This window comes from Aphis gossypii, chromosome X, assembly GCF_020184175.1.
Source record: "Aphis gossypii isolate Hap1 chromosome X, ASM2018417v2, whole genome shotgun sequence".
NCBI classification, from domain to species: domain Eukaryota; kingdom Metazoa; phylum Arthropoda; class Insecta; order Hemiptera; family Aphididae; genus Aphis; species Aphis gossypii.
Genome location: NC_065533.1, coordinates 46,993,259 through 47,019,481, shown reverse-complemented (window position 1 = coordinate 47,019,481; position 26,223 = coordinate 46,993,259). Strand labels below are relative to the sequence as shown.

General features: G+C 27.9%; 2 protein-coding genes across 4 annotated transcripts in view; one reads left to right on the top strand and one right to left on the bottom strand.

Moving 5' to 3' along the window:
* Positions 1–26,223, top strand: part of LOC126551869 (heterochromatin protein 1-like) — a 63,930-nt gene that overhangs the window by 37,053 nt on the left and 654 nt on the right. Inside the window, exon 4 of one of the 3 annotated variants that reach the window (XM_050206213.1) lies at positions 25,509–25,559. In XM_050206213.1, coding sequence (XP_050062170.1) covers positions 25,509–25,559 — 51 coding nt within the window. Of the gene's footprint in view, positions 1–25,474; positions 25,934–26,223 lie in introns of those variants that run through there. The other 2 variants (XM_050206211.1, XM_050206210.1) reach the window with 2 other exon arrangements.
* Positions 1,450–4,142, bottom strand: LOC126551866 (lysine-specific demethylase lid-like). The gene has a single exon (XM_050206207.1). The coding sequence runs from the start codon at positions 3,664–3,666 to the stop codon at positions 1,489–1,491; it is 2,178 nt and encodes a 725-aa protein (XP_050062164.1). The 5' UTR covers positions 3,667–4,142; the 3' UTR covers positions 1,450–1,488.

The window sequence follows — 26,223 nt, the reverse complement described above, 5'->3', positions numbered from 1 at the left end:
TACAGCCGTTACTGCACCTATAACCTGTTGTCAGTTGGTAAATAATAAATATTTACTTATATATTCATAAATCATAATACATTTACATTTTTACTAAGTACACAATATGAATTTTATTTCCAAATAATTAATCTGCTAAGAAAAATAGTTTTTTAGTCATTGTATTTTATATTATATAAAAATATTTTAAGCCACTAAAATATGTAATTTTTGATGGAACTGTTGTTTAAATACTTGATAAATATTATTAATGTTTTCGCATAGTTTTTATTGGATTTGCTTAATAATTTGAACTCATATACATATATGTAATATAATGTGTAATAAACATTATTCATAAATAATATAGTCTTGTGGTCAAAATGATTAAATAAAACCATCATTTCTACAAATAAACCTGTAATATATATAAATATACACTATACATATCTATTCAAAATACTTCTATCATTCAGGATAAAGTTTTAGGTATGGTGTGCATTTTTTTTTTTTTAAAGGCCTATTAAAGTTTTTATTATACATTCAATCATTTAGTGCATTAACTTACTACCCTTGGTCATTAAAATACTTTTTTGTAATCAGGTAATGTGTGATTTAGAGTTCCAAACATTGTTTTTAAGTATTTTTATTAGTTAATCCTCAACAATGACATAAACATTAAGTATACATAAATTATTGTTCGTACAAGTTAAATTTTAATTATAACTAAGCTTAAAAGTAAAAATAAAATATTTTGTACTACATTGTTGTACTTATGTCTAAATTTATTATTAATACATCTTAAAAATTAAAGAAGTAAATTCATTTGTTTTTCATTTAAAAATAAATTCCTTTCTCAATTATTAGTTTTAATAAAATGAAATACAATACTGATTTCAACTTGATATTATTAACTTTTAAAGAATTACATTTGCAATGAAAAATTATGTTTTATGTAAAAATCAACATACAATTTATGAAATAAATATAACTAAAATAAAAATATAATAGGCGTAGGTACATAAATCAATAAAGTATGGTATTTATAATATGATCAAAAAAATAATTGTTCCATGAAAAAAAAACTAAAATTAACATAATAATAATTCAAATAGTGTTGAGCTATTAGTATATAATAATTAGAACCTATCTAATACTTAAACAATGATACTAAATTCATTAGAATATATTTGAAATTAAATCATTAGAAATGTTATGTAAATAATTCAATAAGAAAAACAGTTCTATTTTAGTTGGTACATCAAATACTAGAACACACAAATACATTAAAGTTAATATAATATTTAAGTTAATACAATATTAATTAATAATGTAACAACTTTTTTTTTTCATATTAGATTTTAAAATATGCAGTTAAACTGTTTTTAGTACTTAGGTATACAATCAATTACTAACTAAAAATACTTAAATATATAACATAATTATGAGATACAAAAAAAAAGTTTTTTTAACATATATCTTATATTTAATCAATCTAGTTTATTATATTCAATCATCATAAGCCGTTTCAGCTATAGCTTTAACCTTTCGCAATAGAGTTGGAAATTCATCAATGGTATACCTATATTTGAACACATGCATTTGTGCAGGACAATCACAGAGTTGTTTAAAATGTCGAAGACATGCCAGTCTTTTTTTATCACACAAACAAGATACAGCAGATACAAACAAAGTGGTATTACAAATCGTACATTGTCTAAGGTCATCTTCTTTATGTTCAAATTCAACAAAATCCGCTTCAGTAACACCCCAATCAAGAAGTGCTTTACGATGAACTCGTTCAAACTTGATCATTTCCTTAAAATCAGCATATACTAATGCAGCTGCTTTTGGTGTCAAGTCATCACAAGATTTCAGTATTTTAAATAAAAGTTCATCATGGGAAAATACACATATTCGTTTGATAGAAGAATAATAGTTAACACATTCACGACCTATTGAAATCCAATCAGCAGGAGCAAAGTTCACAGATTCAGCAAAATTAAATCCTTGATTAAACCCAGCATGATAAGATCTTGGAAAAGTAACAACAAATTCTCCAGGATTTTGATCAGTTCTATAGACTGGGATATTTGCTTTCATCAATATATTCGGATTCAAAATAGTAACCAACTGATGTAAGAGATCTGGCTGCGAATGAAATAATTCTGGTGCTGTCTCCTTCATAACTTCTTCAAAGGCTTCAGCAGAGGCTCCTGGAATTCCATACCATGTTTTAGGTTCACCCCAATGTGAATAATTGATCGAGTAGCTCCAATGATCTTCGTTATGCCAACAAAATGTTGAAAAACACATACCAACATACATCCATGGATTTTTTATACCAGATAAATCTGCATTAATAAAACTAAAAACTGAGTCTTTAAGTATTGGTAAATTATTTAAATTCCAATGATCTTCTACGTATGACTTGTAAAAAGTATTATCTTCGTTTCCGTTTAGAGCAAGACCTGTAGGGAATCCTGATCCATGATCGATAGTATGTATGTCAGCACCATATTCTGCTTTTACTGTGGAATCAATAGATGAAACAATTTTCCAATACTCCTGTTCAACTTTGTCTGTAGGTACAAGATGAACTGGCATATTAAAATATTTAGATTTAAATTTGTCTGCCATTTCTCCAAATTGTTGAAGTGTGTATTGACGCTGAGCTGGTTCAAATCCAAAAGCATCGCTAGGTTTGTTTAATTCATTGATTACACATTTATCACATCTCCATGTACCCTTTGGAACAGTAGTTAATGGTATGATTAAACATTTCATGTGGAAACTTGAATCACATTCATCACAAATTAAAATAGTTTTTTCAGATTTGTCTCTTCCACATTTTTGACAACAATATTTTTCTGTATAATTTACAGCAGGTTTACTTCTTGTAGACTTTCTTGACTTTAAATGTCCTATTTTACACTTAGTGTAATCATCAGAATCGTTATCATCATCGGGGTTAAGTTTGATTTTTTTAGTAGTTAAATTTGAAACACAAGAATTTTCTTCTTTAATATTTAGAACTTTCCTCTTTTTTGCAATAGGTTTGTTATAAATTTCATCTTTAGTAGTAGCATGAAAAAATGAAAATGGATGAAGCCATTTTTGATAATGACTTTTTAAAACTGTACTAGAAGATTTTTTACAAACATAACCCATACGACTAGCCACTTTTTCCCATTTTTTCTTTGAACATACTTCACCAAAACCTCCTTCAAATTCTACAATTTTATAAAGAGAATATAAATCTACAACTCTTTGTTCTAATACTGGTAGTTTAAAACTGATGCCTTGTAAATGCCAATATTTGGCCAATTTTTCCAAGAAATTGAGTTTAACTCTAGTAATTGCATCTTGTTCATTTAGTTTTTGAATTGTGGGTGTAAATTTAAATTTATCAACATCAATAGAAAATGGAGGATTCCAATTAGGTGGAGGTCTAATTTTACAGATGCCATGTTTTTGTGCTACACTTCTAATTTTAGATATATATTGCAACGGATCTTTAAATTCTTCTGCAGTAGGTTCAAAAACTGGAGCTTCCGGAGGAACGTTGAAAATGAATTTTCCGTTTTCCATAAGACTGACAGGATCAATAAATTTTCCTTCAGGACATTCTTTTTGGTTTGGTTCATCAATTTCAATTTCACACGTTATTTCTCTTTTCACACTCATTTTAATAAAATACTAATTTCCCACTATGATGTATATGTAATATTATATACATACATATATAAATTAATATATTTAAAAAAATTATAATTACTTACATAAACAGAGATAAAAACACGTTCAATAAAAATTTAAAAATTGATCGAAAAAAGTATCGTAACTGCAACACACTGATTTTCGAAAATTATAATTTTAAAATCCACGTTGTATTGTCGATAGCCAAGGTTTGCGTTTCGAACGACGGACGACTATCCCGCACCACGTACGAAGCGTTACTAAGGGTGGTGTGGACGAGCTACTATCTCAATAAAAAACATGAGGTGGGGTTTGGTTCTCTGGCCAACATAATTTTGATAACATGATATCATAACCTCAAATATTCTCCAATACTAACATGATTTGGTGTTGGAGGTATGTGGTTCTAAAAAGTAAACAAATTTGTAATGTTATTTGTCGAAACTTGAATGCTCATTTTTAAGAATTATAACGCTTAAAAAGAAAAACATTGAAATCAAGGTTATCTAAATCCAACAATATTATAATGCTCAATTATTTTACTTCTGTCCATGGCTAAATAACTAGGTATGATCGTAACTTTGTGATACGGAGGTGTCATGGCCGCCACTGGCAGTGATAGATAAAACGTATACCGACCAACGTAGTACGGTGATAAAAATCACTGCCAGTTCAGATTTCTTTCCATGCCAAATCGTGAATAGTACGTGCGCAGCCCAGAACGCAAATGCGTCTTAATGAGATCATACCTAGTTATTTAGCCATGCTTCTGTCATTATTACAGACCCCAGGTTAGGTTAGGTTAAAAACCTAAAAAATAATTGTATACTGTTTAGTCGTATTTAGTTTTTTGTTGTTTTAACATTAATATTTAAAATATTATGTTTTATTATTGAAATGTGAAATAAATGATTTTTTTTTTATTACAATTATTCAAAAACATAACTTGCTGTACTTTGATCAATATTTATTCAATTTTAATATATTTTTTATTTTTTTTTTTTGAAATATTTTGAAAAATATGTTCAACAAAATGGCTATCTTAAAAATTTGAAAATTCTTAAATGCATAAAAATTTTTTTTTGAATTTTTGAATTTCTTAAAAAAAAAATTTTGAAGATTATGCCATTCAATCATAATTTCTATACTTGGTATTGTAAAAAAACTGCGTTTAAATATATTGATTTCCAATAGAGATATATGGGTGATACGGGACTTATGGGACAGACTGTATAATATTGTAAAAACTTAAGTTTCATTAAATAATATTTAATTTTAATTTAAATTATATTTTTATTACTTTACATTTTATACTGAAAACTATGTTTGTTTCATGTATTATAATTTAAAATAGTTGATACCTATATGTTAGTAATACATCTTTTAAATCATCTGGTTTCCGGTATTACTTATCTAATGTCTATAATTATTTTTTTTTTACTTAAATAACATTGTATATTGTATTTAATAATAATAAAATAATAAAATCACATGCTGAGTTAGGGTATTAAAAAAAACCCTATGTGAGGAGTATGGTGATGTATTATAAAATGACCACAATGCATCATGCTCAGTGATGGTGCACCGTAAAAGATAACTTCTGAAATTAGCTACTTCATAATAATCATCAAGATCTGATGAGTCTTACCATTTATATTAGATCTCTATAGTACATTAATACCAAGCTTGCAGCTTGACTTTGCACTTCAAGAAATAAGGTTTAGAATTATTTTCAAGCTTATCTTATGTAATAACATTACCTGTGTGTTTTATCCATAAATAATATATACATCCATTATAATATTATCTTTCAATTTTAATTCACTCTAATATTAAGTTTTACTTACGATTTAAGATTGTGGTTTTTCTGTAATAAATTTGAACTGTTTTATAATATAATTTGTCATATGGTAGGTTAGGTTGAGTAGCTAGGAATATAGAGACAATATATGTACAAATATATGCAGGTGTATTGTGTGTTCTATGTATGGTTCAGAAAGAACAGGGATCATTAAATGTTTTTAATTTTGATTCAAAATAATAATAAAAATTGCATAAATATATTTTATAATTTTTTTTACAGGACAATTTAGAAAACAGTTTTGTACAAGTCATGGTTCACAGGATTAAAAATCTTACAATTTGTTCTTTCATAGAGCTTAAGTTAAATGAAGTCTTTCTGTTTGTATTTATTTTTTTGTACATTTATACTAAATAAAATTATATTAACAACACAAACATTCTAGGTAGAAATTATATTTAGCATAAGGTCATGTTTATAATAATGGTTATATTAGTTTATTAGCATGGGCTATATTTTATTAACATACATTGTTTGGTGAAAAAAGATTATACTGTAAAACCATGTTGAAGTCATTAATGACATGTAGTTAATATTAAATCATTTTCATATCTTTTTATGGTGTTCACCAAAATGCTACTATAGAAAATAGTTGATGACCCAATTGAAATACAATTTAGAATTCTGCATATAAATAAATATAAAACTAAAATTTAAACAAGTGGTATTATATCTAAATAAAATAAATAATAATATCATCGAAACTATAAATTACTTATTTTAAAGGCTATGGAAAACTTGTCCTTCTTTTATAAATGATAAGATTACATTTTTTGCCATAAAAATATGTATGGCGGTTCTATTAAAAAAAAATGTGTAACAACTCCATGAAAAAAGATTATATCATAATATCATAAATTGTTGTACTATGACTATTATAATTTTGACTAGTGAAGGGCGATGTGAAACTTTTTAAAATAGGTACTCACAGAAAGATATCACAAGAATCTTAGAAAATATTTGTTTTTATTTAGTTTATTTTTAATGTCGGTTTTTATTTAAAATAAAAATATTTTGTTAGTTATTATAACACTTATCAGATATAAATTATATGAATTGTGTAATGTATATATTTTTGTACTACAGTGCTCGAAATGGAAAATTTTACGAACCGGAACGTTTATAAAATTATTATGGGGATTATAATATTAATTTTTAATTTTAATTATTTTAATTTATGTTTACTTTACAGTACAATATAATTAGTTAAATAGATAATAATAATATAAAATATAATAATAATAAATAATATAAGTAATTTTAAGCTTAAAAAATTTACAATTTTTAGCAAAACACATACTAAACATATTGTAACATTGTCACTTGTCAAGTATTGTCGAATTACAACTAAAATATAATTAGGTAGGTATACACATTGCATACATATATATAGTTTACAGAAAGACGATAAATAGAGTTCGTTACAATTTGTGACAGAATACGTTATCGATAGTAAATTAGGTATTTTTACTTTTTATTGCCTTTTATTGCGATCACGGCTGTAATTGTAGCGTATGTATTTGTACTTGTACAAATAATTAAAAAAATAATATATTTAATATAAATTAATATTTAATTAATATAATATATTATAATTATTATAAAAATTAGCATTTGCATATTTTTATGAGATGCTTAAAAAATAGTAGAGTAAAAGTAAATTTGTGAATTATCAATACAGCAAAAACAAAAAACTCAAAAACTTAGATCACTAAAGAGTTATTTTGTAGGATTGGAGTTCAATTTTAAAGAACATTTGAAATGTTGTAGAATTTAAGTTTATTTAAACACTTTTATTCCTACTTTAGACTAACTTTCTTAAATGTATGCATACAAATATATAATATTTTACAGTAAATTGTAAGTATTTCAAATTTACTGCTTGAATAATAGAAATAAATAAAAAAAATATTCAATTTTATATTAAACCAGCTGACCCCGTCCACTTCGTTGTCCGTTAAAAATGTATATTAATTAAAAAAAATCGGTTTCATTAGGCTCTGTGACAATAGTAATGGTTAATGATTATCTATATCTATATATTGTGTTGTTGTCTTGTTCATGAATGTGCCATTACGGCTCCGGGCTGACCATAATAGGTACTATTCATATATTTTTAGTACTCAGGCACTATGAAAAATGAGCCTCACGATGATCATTGCGCTTGCGCATTTTTGCATATTTAATAGTCGCATGCATTCGCGTACCTACGCGCGCGTGTGTGTGTAATTAATGTACACAAGTAACAATTCAGAAGCGACATTAAACGGTGCCTCTCTGACGTCATCGAAATATTGGCGCCGGCTAAAATATGAGGGTTTGTTTACGTAATAATTATTTCTCACATTTCTTTCACATACGTTTCGCTTATACTTAACTATAAGTAAGGGTCCAAACACATGATTATATTTTGCCAGCCGGTCGCCCTTTTCCTCCAAGTACAGTATGCCGGAGCCGGTGTCCGGCGTACTGGGCGAACTTACTTCCAACTTACTTAACTTAATTCCAACGAAAAACGGCACTGTCAATTTACCACAATATCTAACAGTCATAGCATACAAAAAACAGTAAGTGAATATACTTACTTAAAGGTTTGTTTCATTACCGTAATTTCATTTTTTCTTTTTGTTTAAATTATTTCGTAGGATAACACCGATAGTTTGACTATTCCAATTGAAGGTCATAATAACGAGTATGTAGCACAAAGTAGTATTGAATTGTTCGTAATATATATATATTATATATATATTTTTTTTGTTACATTTACATGTTTAGGGCTACTGATACAATTTTTTTTCGTTATTTAGAATAAATATACCGATGTGTAGAAACGGGTTGTAATATAGTATTTCCATCGACATAAAATTTTAATCACAATATACTTGATTCGAAGTATAAATTGCTTGTGACAAATACTATCGAAAATAAACAAGTACAGTAAGTAAATAATCTATGGAATGGGTACAAATGAATTTGAAAAAAAAAATGTTTTATTTTCTAAAACACCCCCCCCCCCCCAAATTGTTTTCTGCTTACGCCCCTGTTACTATTGTTGCCGCCCGGAATGCAACAATATTAGTAAAGCATTATATAATACAGCTAGCCACTTATTATATAGGTCAATGGCCTATATTTGTCACCGGCCGATCACACACACACACAAACACTCGCGTTCACCTGTCGTTATCTTAATGTTTTATTTTTGTTTAATTATTATTGTCGTGTGTTATATAACTTGTAGTATTATGTAGATTAAGGCACTATCGCACGCCGCCGGATCGGCTGGCGATTATTATTTAACACGGCCGCCGTAATTAAGTTAGTCTTATTCTCTCCAGCGTCATTGCAATATAGCTGCCGTACGTGCGCTAATCGCCGTTGTTTTTTATATACTTAAAAAAGTTCGTGTTTGTGAGCGCGAATCGCTAGTTTTATTATATTTTGTGGGCGCGAATCGCCACATTGTTATTTTATTTTGCTTAGGCGCTAATCGCCGCAACTTCTTTTTATAATATTATATAGTGTGCGCTAATCGCCGCTATTATTATATTGATATTGCACTGTGGGCGCGAATCGCCAATTTTATTGTATATTGTGTGAGCGTAAATCGCCACATTATTGTTATTGTTGTGTGAGCACTAATTGCCACATATTTTTTTATTATTGTATTGTGAGCGCAAATCGCCATATTCATCTAGCCTTTTTTTTCGTGTATTATTTAAATTATTATATCCGTGTTGTGTGTGTCATTTTTATTATATAGCTTTAGGTGCAGCTGGCCAGCTGAGCACCGACAATATTGTGAGTTATTTTTTATTTATTATTATTATTTATATTATATTATTATTTGTATTATATTTGGTTGTGCCGAACCGGCAACTATTATATTATATATTTTTTTTGTTGGGCCAAAAGGGCCGTAATCTACCATTTTATTATATATATTACCTATTATTACCAATTTGAGTTACCATTTTTATTCTTAGTTACCCGTGTCCCTAGATTTAAGTATACACACCATAATTATACACACCTACACACACCACCGCACACTAGCACTCTTTGGTCTTGCTCGGCGACCCCGTCCACTTCCTTAGAGTCGCTATACACACATACACACACATACACAGGTCGGTCGGTGTGCAGCGCACGAATTATTTTGGTGACCGGGCGCGCGTATTAGCTTTATATGCTCCCGGCCCGTTCAACTATTATACATTATTATAATATTATGCCATGTATAATCATTGATATATATTGACATTTACGAGCACGTGTGATGATATACATTACAATCACAAATGCACACGCCAATATTACACATGATCATTTTCTATTTTGCACACGTTGATACAATAAGCCATAATTGAGCACTTAGAAAATTTCCTATATTGAACTCCTTAAAAATAGTCAGTACTCAATTTTCGTCACTTAATATATACGATAGACGATAAAGCTCGAGTTCTACTTATAATTTGTCATATGATTATGACATGTTAGGTAATTTTAAATTTTAAAATATTTTTTAATAATAAATATACATGCCTCTAGATATTTGAATCAGGAACGAATCAGTCCCCCCTCCCCGTGAAAATAAAAAATATACACTTTAATATAATTACTTTCAAATTTTATAAAATAGGAATAATTTAATGAAACAAAAAAAAATTATGAACTTTAACATTTCATAATAATAATAATATTAAAACAACTTTAGTACTCCAATATAGGTAATATACCTATATACCCTATATAACGTATAATAACAAACTTATTTACGCTCCAAAGAAATTATGTAAATCATTACTCATATTATAGAAAACTATTTTTCTTAAGAAATCAATATATTATTATTAATAAATAATAAGTAATATTATAATAGTGTTGTCATTAATTCAACATCGTGTCTGTTTCATAAATAGAATCACTTATCACGTAGTTAAATTAATATTATACAAAATTATTATAACCTATGGTGACTAAATAATATAAACAATGAACAGTGATTATCACTTATCAATGCGGCATGCGCGTTATGTTTAAATCATGGTTTAAATGTTAAAAAGGTTTTAAATTATTAAATTATTTGTTTTTCTTTCCATCATGATTATCAGAATTTATTCAACATTTTGTACCTCTTTACTACTGCTTCTAAAAACTATAGCCACCCCCTAAAAATCTGCCACCCGGTGCAATTTTACCCGTTGTACCCCCCTAAATTCGGCCCTGGCCCTATGGCCTTGAGAATTGATGACATTAATTATTGAAAGAAGAAAACGTCAATAAAAACTGGTTTTAACTAATATTATTTCATTACATTATTTTATTTTTGGTATATTCTGGCCAATGCAGTCTTTTCTCATCCCAAATGAAAAACTCCAACCGTCATATTATAACATAATATTATATTATATATACTAGCTGAATTACTCGTCGTTGCCGAGTTGAAGTTGGTCGGTTCGGTTTAAGCAGGTCCGAAGTGTGGCGGTGTTCGGTTTCGGCGGCGACGGTGACGACATAATATGGAAAGGGAATATTGGGCGGCCACGTCTGGCCACCGTGCGTCGCCTGCCACCGTAAAGCGAACCTCACCCACCGTTAAAAATTAATTATTTTATGATCTTTATACTCTTTAGAATGCGAATTTCGAAAAATCATTTCCGTGTGATCCTTTGCATAGCAATAAGTACATTTGCTGAAAATTTCAAATAAATCGGTTAAGTAATTTTGGCTGCACGTTGATTCCACTCTTCATTCATATATAAAATATATATATATATATATATAGGTATATTAATATATGTTATACAATATGATCTATGCGATTAACACATACGATAACAATGCATCGTGAGAATATGTACTAATATGTATGTATACTTATGCAAAGACGCGCAACTCGCGATACATTAGGTGCTTATTTACGTGATTACGAAAGTTGTAGTGATATGACTATTTTATATAATATGAAAATGCGGTCGATGGTTGCCTTTTACAAACCAAAATATTAATTAGGCACACATTTGAGATTAGTATGTAAACCGGTATAAATATTTATATTAAATATACATAAAACTATTTTACCGCGTATAATACTCATACGCCTATACTACATAAATTCCGTTATTGTATAATACTCGTCTACCTTTTTTCCCCTTGTAAATCACTACATGGGTACAGAAATGTTTTCACATTATTTAGCTCAAATATGCCCGAACCTATATTCTATAATGACGTCTTGTTAACGGTCAAACACGTTTCCGCACCTTTTTCATTTTACGATCCATTTTTTTTTCTATGCTCGTAATTCCGTATTGTATTTGAACGCTGTATTGTCATGTTAGGAATGCGATTCTACACGTTTTTTTTTCTTGGAATACGATAAAACCTTCCCAGTAAACATTTAAGGTGTAGCTTCAACTATAGCGGTGGCGTTAAAATGAGTCCGAACACAATAAGTTACGGTGTACGGATACAAAATACGGATATACATAATCGTATTTTTAAATTATTAGCAAATAAAAAATAAAAATAAAAATAGTATAATATGGAAATATGTCAAATGATAAAAAAAAATATAATATTGAAAAAATAGTTAAAAATTACATGTAAAGTATTAACGGACAGTTCAGTGAAAAAATTTCAAGAAATATTTTTAATATATAGTAGTTAATTATTTTATTTTTGAGCCCTAATGTAAGACACCCGTTAAATCATTCCATATATAAATAATACAGAACACATATATAGCAATTAGCACTGGTCACTGGTGATATGGTTCCTCCAGAATGCTGGTTTTAAAATAAAATATTCATTAGTCATTACTGTTATTATCTTATTACTGATATGTTAATTGTTTTGTATACATTGAATAATTTTGTAAATTATGTAAATAATTGTTGCTCCCCAACATTTTCAAAGGATATCCGCTTATGTACACATTTTACATGTAGTTTGATGATAGAACGATGTTATTAATAATTTGATTAGGTATTTAGATTATTATTAATAATTAATATACAATATTTTATAACAATTTAATTTTAATTTTTAATTTTTCTATTTTAATAATTAACACTATACATAATTACTAGTTACTACTTAGGTATAAAACTTATATTTATAAATTTATAATATATACTTACAAAGTGTCCGCGTTCTGCAAAATACCTTTTTACCTGTCCGTGTAAAGGGTCCGCGTTTTGCACTTTTAATGCTTGACCGTAGGTACAAAGTGACATAGACCAGTTTTATACTCTCGTGGTCTCGTCACTCGTGATGTACTGATACATATTTTTGACGACGATCGAGAACAGTACAAAATATAGCTGTGGCCTATGCCCTATAATAACATAACATAGTATAATGATAATATTTTATTTTTGTAATTTATTATTAACGAGAACTACAATACCTAATAATCTTAATACTGCTTACAAAAGGCTACACGGGTAACGCTCGAGCATCGAACATAGTATTGCCGATTCTTTGAGCTACAATAAGACAATTGATCTGTTTGCATAAAAAAACACGGAAAAAAATATTTAAATAATATTATATTAATTTATTTTATTTTAAGTAAATGTATACTCATTGCGTCATGATAATAATTTATGTTCAGTATAATAAAAATATTAATTAGTAAAATATTGTTTGTACATTGTACCTAAGTAGGTTATACATATCAAACCTACTCAAAAGCATATTGCCTGTAATATATATATATATATATATATATAATTTATAATAGCTCACATAAAATTAATTAAGTACATACCAGACCTTGTAAGTCTCATATAGTTTATAAAATATTTCTTGAATAAAAATGTTTATGCTAATAAATTAATGATATGAAAATTATGATTTTTCACGGCTGACCGAATATTATAATTTATAATAATTCTACGGTCACGGTTTATATTGACATACTTTTAAGATTAGTTGTAACCCACTAACCATATAAGTATTAATTGTTAATTTTATTAGATAATTATAATATTATTAAGATACTCGGCAACGAGTATTACTATAAATAGTAATAATATAAAGGTATAATATAGTACCTACAAATATCTTAAGATATAAAGTATACAAGAGTAAAGTTTATATGTGTATTTTCTTCCACTTAATATTGTACCACAATTTTGTTTTAATAAATTATAATACTGCGTGTATGACATAATTATAATATCGCTCATGCGGTATCATATTTTATTTTCGAACGGTTCATCTGTTGATGATATTTCAATGCCGTTGGTGGGTCAGTAGAAAAACTCTTCGGCAATTCACGGTCGACACACCCGTAAAATAATACAGCCTACAGGTACAGAGGTTCTCGTTTATCTTTCACTATATTTTGTTAAATATTATGTTGGCTTGCCGTTTTAGTTTGTTTTGTACTGACACTCCGCCGATTCCAAGACGGTGAGGAACGGAAACGATGGCCGTGCCGAACGGAAACGAACGCACCAAAAAGGAACAAAACAACAAAGGCTGGCTTAATGCTGTTAGTGTAGTGACCGTTTTTCGGAATTCCAAAACCCCGCAGTACCCCATTCGTCATCCCACTTATACCTATAATAGATATACAATTACAATGATCGTGTACGATATTTCGTTGACTAATGTACCCTGTCTACCTATCTTTATTTGCCGTGTTTCTTTGCCTCCTGCTTATTTTTTTCTTTTACAAATATTTTGACTTTGTGTCCTATTTATTTGATATTTTTTGTGATATTCACATTATTTGTAAATTTTTGTGGTCATCATATTTTTTTCTAAGAATACACTATTTAATGATTTATGTAATATAAAATTTTTGTATTTTATGCCACTGGCATATATGTATAAGAAAACCACATATCGCATGTTTTATGATGACAAATACATGTTGATTTCTAAATAATACATATGACTTAACAATATAAATAATTCATTTTATTGATAGTTAAAGAAGATTTGTGTGGGTTACCGACTTCCTATCATATGTACTTGATAATCGGTCCTTTCTTTATTAATTTATTATATTTAAGATTTGCTCACTATAGTGTTACGAGAGCATATTATTATTACAATATTACAGATGTTTGGACGAGACAAGTTATTTTAACGAAGAATATTGATTCTAGTCGTTTTGTTGTCATCTAAAAATGTTATTCATCTTAAATTGTTTTTACTTTTATATTTTTTATTTAGTGACAATTTCTAAGACAACGTCACTTGACACCTACCGCATAACAAAGTACAAACTCGTATTTTTTATTCAACTCTTATAAAAGTATAAAGATAGTTATAATATATTCATAATATTACGTTGACACGGAGCTGTTACAGATAGTACCTAACAACGTTATTAGCCATTTATAAGTGTGTACTGTGTCGTAGTATAATAATCCGCGGCAAGTATATATTTATTGTTCCACCATTAAGGCTTGTTATTACCCCGCCATCCATATAACAATAAATAGATTCTGTGAATATAAAATTAAGTGTTTATTTATTGAAATTAATTAATCTAATAATGCGACAATAAATTGAGGTAATATTAAAAAAAATAAAATTAAGAAATGAAAGAATAATAAATACAATGTTAAAATAGAATACAAATGTATAAAAATTAAATGTATATATTATTATAGATGGCGGGATGATAAAAAAACGATTATCAATTTATGTGCTGTTCTACAACTACATATTCGATAAAATGTTACAATCGTTAGTTATCGCTGTTTTCGGTCAACAAAACACATAAAATACAGCACCCAATTAATTCATGCATGAGTCATTTATATTATATTATATTATTTTAATATGGTTTATCTTACGTTCGATACATTTTACTTTACAATTTTAAGATAATTTATAAACATAAAAGATGACTAATATGGAAATTAAAAAGCATATTGCCTGAGATATATATATTTTATTTATAATATCAGGCATAATATGATTGAATATAAATTGAATTTGAACCAGAATAGTAAGTCTAATATGATTTAAGTACATACAACAATAGTAAGTCTCATATAGTCTATAAAATATTTCTTGTACAAAAATGTTTTAAGCCAATTAATAATATGAAGATTATGATTTTTCACGGGCCGCCGATCGAATCTTATAATTCTACGCTCGCGGTTTATATGAACATATTATTCTTACGAGTATTATTATTTATTAGTTGCAACCATATAAGTATTAATTTCTAATTAGTTGATTAATATATAATTAATATACTTGGCATCTTTTAACATCTATTAACAAAGCATGCGATAGCTGTGTGCGCAAGTTATAATGCAACGCTTTTTATTGCTGTAAAATATTGTTTATTCCGAGACTCCCTCCATTATAAGCTGTGGTTCTAACCACCCAGAACATGCTTAATGTGTTGCGCTTCGCCAATAATTTATATTCATGTTTTCTGATGATTCTAAATGATTTGATAATATTTGTCTTGGCTATTTGTGGATTATAGAATTTTGCTGATAATCGATATTATGTTAAGTTAAGTTTGGAAGCGGTCGCGGACGCTGATGCGGATAGGAACCGCGACTGCGCGCGGCTAAACCGCTTCGTGTGTAACCAGCTAAATATAATTGCCAATTGGTAATCAGTTATCGTAGAAATGTAATAATATGTCCGAACTTCAAAAACATTGTTTCTTTTTTGGCAACGAAATTATTACATTGAAATGTGTATATACTGATAATTATTGTGACATTAAATTCAATAAATTACAACTAACAGGATATTGTTGCAGAAAAGAAAAAATTTAAATAAAATTTTTTTTAAATGTCACTGTTACCGATCCTACAATATTATTGGCGGTTATCGGCAACGACTCGAATACTGTGTTGAAGACAGGAGCGGAGTGGATTACTCATATGTAGGTATATATAATATATTGCATATAATAAACAAAATAATAATAATTATTATTATAGGGCGCCCCGGGAATAATAACATTATAATAATTAGGGATCGGATTTTGATGTAAAGGCATCTTTTTTCTGATGTTTTCAAACGTTGCCATGGCCCATAGGTATGTATAAAATGTGTTTTGGGTGATACTGATTATTTTAAAGTTAACTTTTTTTGGCGATTTAAATTAATTTTCTTAGTTTTTAGAGCATTTTTCACAATTTATTTGTTCATAAAATGAATGAAAATTGTTGCGATTAAAAAGAGACTTGCGGGCAAAATGCCGACGGTACGAATAATAGGTAAATTATATAGCACGACAAATTATCGTCGATAACTATTTTATCATATAGCTAGGCCTCAATAAGTATTACTGAATTAGAAACCAATTAGTACGCCCAGAACTAAATAAGTAACAAATACTATAGTATAACAACATCATAAGTTATACACTGAAAAAAATTATATTGTATTGTCTTACTAAATAGGTTTGTAATAGGTTTATCGTAGTTACTACCAGAAAATTTCAATACATATAATATTATACTGTTTTTAAAACAAAATTTTATAACTCACAAAATTTTATTAATTATTGTAACTAAAATTATTGTTGTCTCTGTGAAAACCACTTTTCATGGTCACATTTACCATATTTTGTTCCCCGTAACAAAATTTTTTTTCAGTGTAATTAATATCATTTAAATGCATTTTTTGAGTTTTTTTAGGCCATTAAAATCCCAGCTCTTATAATAATAATAAAAAGAATAAGAAATAAGAACATTATTAATAAGTATATCATATGTAAAAGTATACCTAAAATTAAAAATTACAAAAAAATAAAATAAATATTTTTTATGTTTTTACATTTAAAATAAACTAAAAATAGAGAGGTCAAGTGACTAACGTTCTGCTGTGTAGTAGTTCACTATAATTGATGTATTCAATTTGAATCCAATGAGAGGTATCATTGTATATGAAAAATGTTTCTGAATAACGTAGATGATTATTTGTCAGCCTATAAGATATAATTTCCAGTGGTTGGTATAAAAAGTGATTTATGTTTTAATGGTCTGAATACACCAAAATGTAAGTTCTTTTATAATTATTGTTAGCCAAACTCATGGAAAATCTTGTATTAAATTTTCAACTCTTAGCTAATTATACAAAATTCTTTATAAATTATACCTACCAAATGGTTTACAAATATTTTAGTCAATATTTGAACTTCAAATGTTAATAAAAAAAAAATTGTGCCAATGTATTCTTATCATTTTTGAATCACTATAAGACTAACTAATGAGGAACTTTTTATTAAATTTTCAAGTATTTTGACTCGGCCAAAAAAAAAAGTTATCGCTATTTACACTGAAAAAAAATTTTGTTACGGGGAACAAAATATGGTAAATGTGACCATGAAAAGTGGTTTTCACTGCAGAGACAACAATAATTAATAAAATTTGGTTTTAAAAACAGTATAATATTATATGTATTGAAATTTTCTAGTAGTAACTACGATAAACCTATTACAAACCTATTTAGTAAGACAATACAATATAATTTTTTTCAGTGTATATATATAAAAAAAAATATACTAAAACGAATATTTCAAATGCCCATAAATAGCATTAAAATAAGCCAAATATTTTGAAAATTAAATTATGTAAAAAAAAGGCCAATCTAAATAACTGATGAAATTTTCAAGTAAACTACTACTTATACTTTTTGAATAATAACAAATATTTAAAATCGTTTGAGGATAAATCGTTATCGTTATGCAATTTCGTAAAAATTCAAATGCTCTTAACATTTTTCCTATAATGATGCTTCTATAGTTTTCTCTATAGCTACTTTTATTAAAAGTTATTGAAAACTTAGTGTTAAATTGTATAACCTTAGATATAAACAAAAAACAATTTATGATTTTTCAACTACAAAATTACTTGCAAATTTTCACGATTTTGACATTATATTTCGTCAAAATTTGAACTATAAACGCTTGTAAAAAAAAATTCTGACTAACGATTTTTGATTTTTTCTTTTGAAGTACAAAAAGAACAACTCATAAGTCATAAGAAACCTTGTATTAAATTTTCAAGTTTTTTTGGTCATCCAAAATTTTTTTATCGACACTTCAAAAAAAAATTCTCAGATAAATCGAAAATTTCAGTTCTCTATAAATAGTAGGTATAAAAAAAGTAAAAATATTTTGAAAATTTAACTGTATATAGATAACATTAATATAAACATTTGGTGAAAATTTCAAGTATTTATAGTGATTAGTTTTTGAGTAACAACCATTAAAAAATTATTACAACAAATCGTTTGGTCGAAAACTGGTTTTGTGTAAAAATTCCCATTTTTCTTTTTTTTTTTATTTTGTTTTTATCGATTTTTTTGAAAACTGTTTGAAAATTCTTTCCTTTGACCTCTATAATTTACTTTGCCATCGGAAACGACCACCCCCGAAATTTGAAATTGAAGCATTATTTTGACTAGTTATGCTGTACACAGACACAAAAAAAACAAATCATTGTAAAATCAAACATTCATCACTTCGTTCAGAATCTAAAATGATTAATAAATCTTTTGCATTTTAAACCATGTACCTATCTATAATTCAATAGTTATTATGTATTCAAATGTATAAGAATCGGTCACTATGGAATATTGATGTTACTTAAAATTATAAATATGTTTAATGTATGAATCATGAATGTCTTCAAACAAAAACATACTGTACCTAGAAAATAAAAGATACCTATTAGAAAAATGAATTTGATACATTTTTTAAAATTTAAATTTAGATGTTAATCAAATAATAAAATGTGAAAATTGGTAAAGAATCAATCAATTCAGGATAAATAGAATAATATTATTATAATTTTTTAATCATTATTTATACATTATTTAATCATACTTTCCTTTGCCATATTTTTTATTAAGCTTTCTCAATCTCCATGTCCATTAATAATGTAATTTTTTTAATTTTTTAATTATTTTATGAATTATCACAATATGTACATTTGTATATGTAGTTATATTATACTAAGAACCTACTAAAAAAATATATTGTAATCAAAACAACTATAAAATTAAAGAATTATATTATATGAATAAAATCACCTGATCTTTATTCTTTGACCTAGATATTATTACAAATATATATTAAATATAACTAAGGAATTTATATAATCTATATTAATATTATCTATTAGAATTATTAGATAATAAGGTAGTAATAATAATAGTAGATGGAACCATTTTTTCATATGCTCATACCTCAACATACATTATTATCTAAAATCATCCCCGAAATAAAATTAAAATTGTAAAATTTGTAGTTTATTCTCGAAATAAATAGCAATAGTAGATATACCTCTCACTGTACGATGGTCGCTGAGTGAAGTTTTTAATATTTAAATACTGAATACAATATATCGCTCCCTATAGTCTTAGTACTTAATAATTTTAACCTACTTTGACTATGTACTGATTTTGTATCAATAAACTTATAAACTGAATAAAGTATAAACATATATATTTTTATCTATTCAAATACTATTCTATAATACAAACTATTTTATACAACCAATAAAGTTATTTATAATTCATTGGTTTTATGATTTACTACTAAATTTAGGGTCTATTTTATTATAATTAAATTTATAGGTAAATTAATTTAAAGATATTTCAATAAAATATTATTTACAAATAATAATTTTTCTTTATTGCCTACCTTAAATTGATTTAATATTTAAAATAATAAAAGACCATAGATAATAAAATAATGGCTACACATCTATAAATCAATTTATGTTAAACAGTTGGCATGTAATCCAATAGAAAACATATTATACATTTAAATACCTACTTAAAACCTATTTTATAATAAATTATCTTATCTAAATGTGATTTAACAATGTAATAGTAATATGTTTTATTTAATTTCATATTAGCTGCTCAGAAAATTACTAATTAATAATTAACAATCCTTATGAGCTAAGAGAATTTTAATATAAAATATAAATCACTAAAATAATAACTATTATAAACAATATTAGTTATAGTTAATTAGTGAAAGTAAATAACTTAACCTACATGAACTACAATATAATATTATACTTTGTATACAAATATTTGGTGAAAAATTCAAGTATTTACAGTGATTCGTTTATAAGTTACCTACAACTATGTATAGGTAAAAAATTTTTTTTTTTGATAAATGTTGGAAACTTTTTACTTTTAACCTCTATAATGCACAAAGGATGGTATTCAAATTGCCATCGGAAACCACCCCTGAATTTTTAAATTGTAACATTATTTCGACAAGTTATGCTGTACACAGATACAAAAAAAAAAAAAAACACACGTCATTGTAAAGTATTACATTCCTCAGTTCAGAATATAAAACATTTTAAAAAATGTGTATTATTTTTGAAATAATGATGGGAAAATCACCTTTTATAGTAATTATTGTCACTTGATGAATACTCAGCACTATATGTTACTACATGTTACTATATGTTACTATAAGATGTTACACAAGTAATTTTATATATTATTCAGATTATTTTTAATAGCTGTGTCAATATTATAGCAGAATAATAATTAGGTATTATGTATAATTTGACGTGTGTAATAAACATAACGATAAGAACAGTTATAAAGATAAACGTGATATAATCGGGATTTTCCAATGTTGTACTTAGTACTTTTATAATATACTTATTATTTAGTTAATAATAGGTTTGTTTGAGAAAAAAAAGTTGAAATTTCCACTTCCAAGTGTAGCAATATTACTGTAATATATCAATAGCCAATAATATACAAGCGGTTACCCGGTGAAATCCATATTAAAGTGATACAATAATTAATAACATGTTATTAATGTTATTATATTCGGAATAATATTACCAATAATGAAATCTAATAATTGAAAATAATAAGTATAGTGTATTACTGTGATGGGCTGACTGTTATAGTATGTTTCTTATAAGAAAAAATAAAAATACAACTATATTATGTGAATGGATTATTTGTATATACATTTAAATTTACAATGTATTTATTTCTTTTTTTTACTAGTCCTCAGATTACATTATCGAAGCACACTTTATTTACAGTGTTTAATATAATAGTTCAACGCAGGGTCTAATTTTTTTCATTTTTCGTACTACACACTATATTTTATTATATTTTTAAGGACCCGAGGGCGCCTATAGGAAAATTCTCAGGGGGGGACAAAATTATAATTTATTAATCCATTTATAAATAGGAATGGCTATATGTATAATGTATAGTATATATATTATGTACACATATATCCGTGATCATAAATAGAATATTATGGTGGTGTACACATAAATATTTAATATATACATATCGTATCTATGGCAACACACAATATTTTAAAAATGTATCATAGACAATAGACATATATATATATTGTTTATACATGTCTATGGAATTTATAATATTATTCATAGAATATAAGCTAAAAAGCATGTTGTTATTTAGAGCTTATAACGTGATTTTCTAAAATAATTAAACTAATTTTTCATTAAAAAAATTGTAGATTATTTTATATTAAATTCAATTTTTAAATTCTATCTAAATAAATAAATAGATTCTGATCATAGTAAACAATATGCTATGATTTCCAACATTTTCCAGGGGGGACTTTTCCCTCCCTTGCCCCCCTAATGGGCGCCCCTGAGACGTCGTAACCGCATAGGTTTATTGGTTCATAGATGTTTCCGTCTTTATATTAGAGTAACCTAGTATATACATTCGATTTAAGGCTACGTGGGGCCTTAGATAAATATCTTACCTTTAAATCATACGATAGGTCAATTCGCTCTTAAAATCTAATATCAAAACTAACAGCATACTTTTAAAATTGGTGAATGAAAATTTGCCATGTCGTACGTGTGTAAGAAGGAGACAACACACACGAGTACGACGGTTGTTCATCGTGTACAAAAGACCAGTCTATTATAGTATGAGCCATAGCCCATAAGGTCTATAATATACTAAATTCTAACGGACAAGTGATAATTTAATAGATGAAATGAAAATTTAATGTATATCTATATGAATAGATACAACATACAAAGTGAATAGTAATATTATAGAAAAAAAACATTATGTGTACACACTTGAATTTTGTAGTATACATTTCGTTTTTTGTACTACACAAAGTGTGTCGTAGTATAATCAATTGTAGGGCCTAGTTCAATGATTAACAAAACAAATACAAAATAAAACAAAAACGAAATAATTCCCCTTACAAATTCATCTTCCAAATTAAACGTAATATAATTTTTACCACAGGTTCGAGATTATACTTATAACGTACTATATATTTTAAAACTATATATTATTTACTTATTATTTGATTAGAAATCAGTATTTTTTTGATATTGTGATATTGTTTTATAATATTTCGACTTTTGGAAGTTGATGGCTACTCACTTCCCTTATGTTTTAAAGTTAACTATTTTAATTATTGAATTAATTACAATAATACAGATTGTAAACATACTCCATAAATTTAATAAAAAAAAAATTAAACTTATACTAAGTTCTACTTGTGTGAATCAATAAAATAGTTAATAAATAACATAATATACGTATAGCCATATATAATAAGATAATTAAGTAAATTGTTGAAGCTTATCATATAAGAAGTAAAAAAAGATAATAGCTGGAAAACTCAATTTGTTGTGTAGGGTTGAGAATACTTCATCATTGAGTACAGCCAAACAGTGACATTTTAGTCATTTTACAACTATATTTTTGTTAAAAATTCATAAGATTTTTAAGTAATAGGTACTTAACACTTGAACAATTGTTAAAGTAATTTTAAAGCAATAAAAATACATGGGCACAGTTATATTTATAACTATACAATTTGAAGAAGAACAAAATAATATATTTCAATTATAATTATTTGTTGTAATTCAAAGAAAATATGGTACTTGAAATTTTTTTTTAATGGTTATTATGCTATTATTATTATATTAGTCATTAAGTATATTACTATACTAGTATAATACATAAACATTTTTAAAATATTTAGACTAATTTATAATGTTAATTAAAATTTTAAAGTGAGTTTTCAATGAATATTAGGTACATTTATGGGTAGCCCCGCCGCGGCAAGCATAAACTTTATAGCTCCGCCATCCAGACTTGTTACTGCCCTGCCATCAATATAACAATAAATACATCGTAATATCGTACGAATATAAAATAATAAGTTTATTTTTTGAAATTTATTAATCTAATAACATGACGATAAATTGAGGTAATGTTTAAAAAAATTAAAATTAAAAATTAAATATTAATAAATACAATGTTCAAAATCATAAAATAATATATAAATGTATATAATATTATTATGGATGTCGGGACAATAAAATACAATTACTCATTTATGTGATGTTCTACAACTAATCGATAAAATGTTACAATCGCTGGTTATCGCCGTTTTCGGTCATCAAAACACATAACATTTCATGTATGAGTCACTAATATTATATTATATTGTTATAATATGGTTTATCATACGTTCGATACATTTTACTTTATGATTTTAAAATATTTTATTATAGGACTAAATTTTGTATAATCGTAGCTCCTGGGCTAAGGCCTAAGACCTAAATTATTGAACTACCCCGATTTGGTAAAGACTTATACAAAACACGCGCATAGTGTATATATTGTACCTATAAAAATCTTAAGATAAGTATACAAGAGTAAAATTTAAATGTGCATTTTCTTCCACTTAATATTGTACCACAATTTTGTTTTGATAAATAATAATACTGCATGAATGACATAGGTAATTGTAATATCGCTCAAACCAGTCAAATGGTCCATACGGTCTCATATTTTATTTTCGAACGGTTCATCTGTAGATGATATTACAATGCCGTTAGCGGGTCAGTAGAAAAACTCATCGGCAGGGCAACCAGAGGTTCTCGTTTATCTTTTGCTGTTTTTTGTAAAATATTTTGGCTTGTTTGTACTGCCATCCCGGCATCCCGGCGTCCCGCCGATTCCATAACGGAAACGACGGCAGTGCCGAACCGTAACGAATGCGCTAAAAAGCGACAAAACAAAAACGGCCTAAGGTTGGCTTAGTATTGTTGTTTCGGAATTCCAAAACCCCGCACTACCCCACTCGCTAACCCGCCGACCCACCGACCTCCCGACCCCCCGACCACCCAACCCATCGTTAGTTCGGTGTCGAGACAATTATCACCCCACCACCAAAATATACAGATAAACCGGCTTCTGGATTATCTACAATATTCTATCCACCACCACCGTCGGACGGTCATGCTCGCAGCTCGCACATTGCTTTCGCTTTCCCGACAGGAGCAGTTCTTCGTCGTCAGCACTCATTTCCTGTCCGCGCGTCACGTACTCACGTCCGACTCTGCTCTCCGTGTCATCGTCCATCGAACGGTAATAATTATTACATAGAATATTTTTCGAATTAAAACGACAATATTTGCAAACTCTAATAATTTATTTTTTTGTTACCGTTTTAGTGCAACGACAGCCGTCTTCTCTTTCCGTCTTTCTCGCTCACACTCACACGTGCGTATTTTCATAACTGCAGAAAATCACCGACAGCCATGTCCGTCGATTTGAATACCGTAGTTCCCGTGAACGGTCTCGACGACTTAATCTCACAGTCGCCAAAGGACGACGACGCCGCCGCTGCCGACGTACCGTCTCCGATATACGACGTCTCTGTAGCAGCTACCGATACATCATCGCCGATGGACGACGTCTCTGCCGCCGTTGCCAACACATCGTCGCCTATGGACGACGTCTCTGCCGCAGCTAAAGACACATCGTGGCCGATGGACGAGGTTAGCTATAACTAGGTAAAAATATTTAGATAATAAAAATGAAATCATCATAATTTAGATTTACAAAATAAAATCCATAAACACTATTTTCAAGTAGTTACTAATTATAATTTTTCTTTTTTTTTTACAGTGATGATGTGCCAGAAAATGAAATTAAACAGGAGGTTGTTGATTTGGGTACCGATCCACATTTTTATGAAGATAGTAAAAAAAAGGTTGGTTATGATCGTGGGCTTGAAGCTGATCACATTGTTGGAGCAACCAAGAAGAATGGTAAATTAATGTTTTTAATGGAATGGAAAAATTCAATTGATGGGAAATCTGATTTAGTGGAGGCAAAGGAAGTCTATAAAAGAAGTCCTCAAATAGCCATCCAGTATTTTGAAAAAAGACTCTGTTTTATTCACCCCTCTAAAAAAACGTAATTAATATCCTTATGCCCATGTATTAACAAATAGTGATAATTTAATTAAACACCTTTTTTATTAGTACAAAATATTTTAACTTTGAGTCCTGTGTATTTGATTTTTTTTGTGATATATACATTATTTTTAATTTTTTTGTGGCCTTTTTTTTTTCTAAGAATTCACTGTTTTATGATTAATGCAATTTAAAATGTTTGTGTTTTATTTTCATAACTGCAGAAAATCAGCGACCCCCATGTCCGTCGATTTGAATACCGTAGTTCTCGTGAACGGTATCGACGACTTTATCGCACAGTCGCCAAAGGACGACGACGCCGCCGCTGCAGACGTACCGTCTCCGATATACGACGTCTCTGTCGCAGCTACCGACACATCATCGCCGATGGACGACGTCTCTGCCGCCGTTGCCGACACATCGTCGCCGATGAACGACGTCTCTGCCGCAGCTACCGAC

Bases quoted from the DNA above. Each gene is read 5' to 3' on its own strand.
- LOC126551866 (XM_050206207.1), bottom strand. From the start codon at position 3,666: ATGAGTGTGAAAAGAGAAATAACGTGTGAAATTGAAATTGATGAACCA.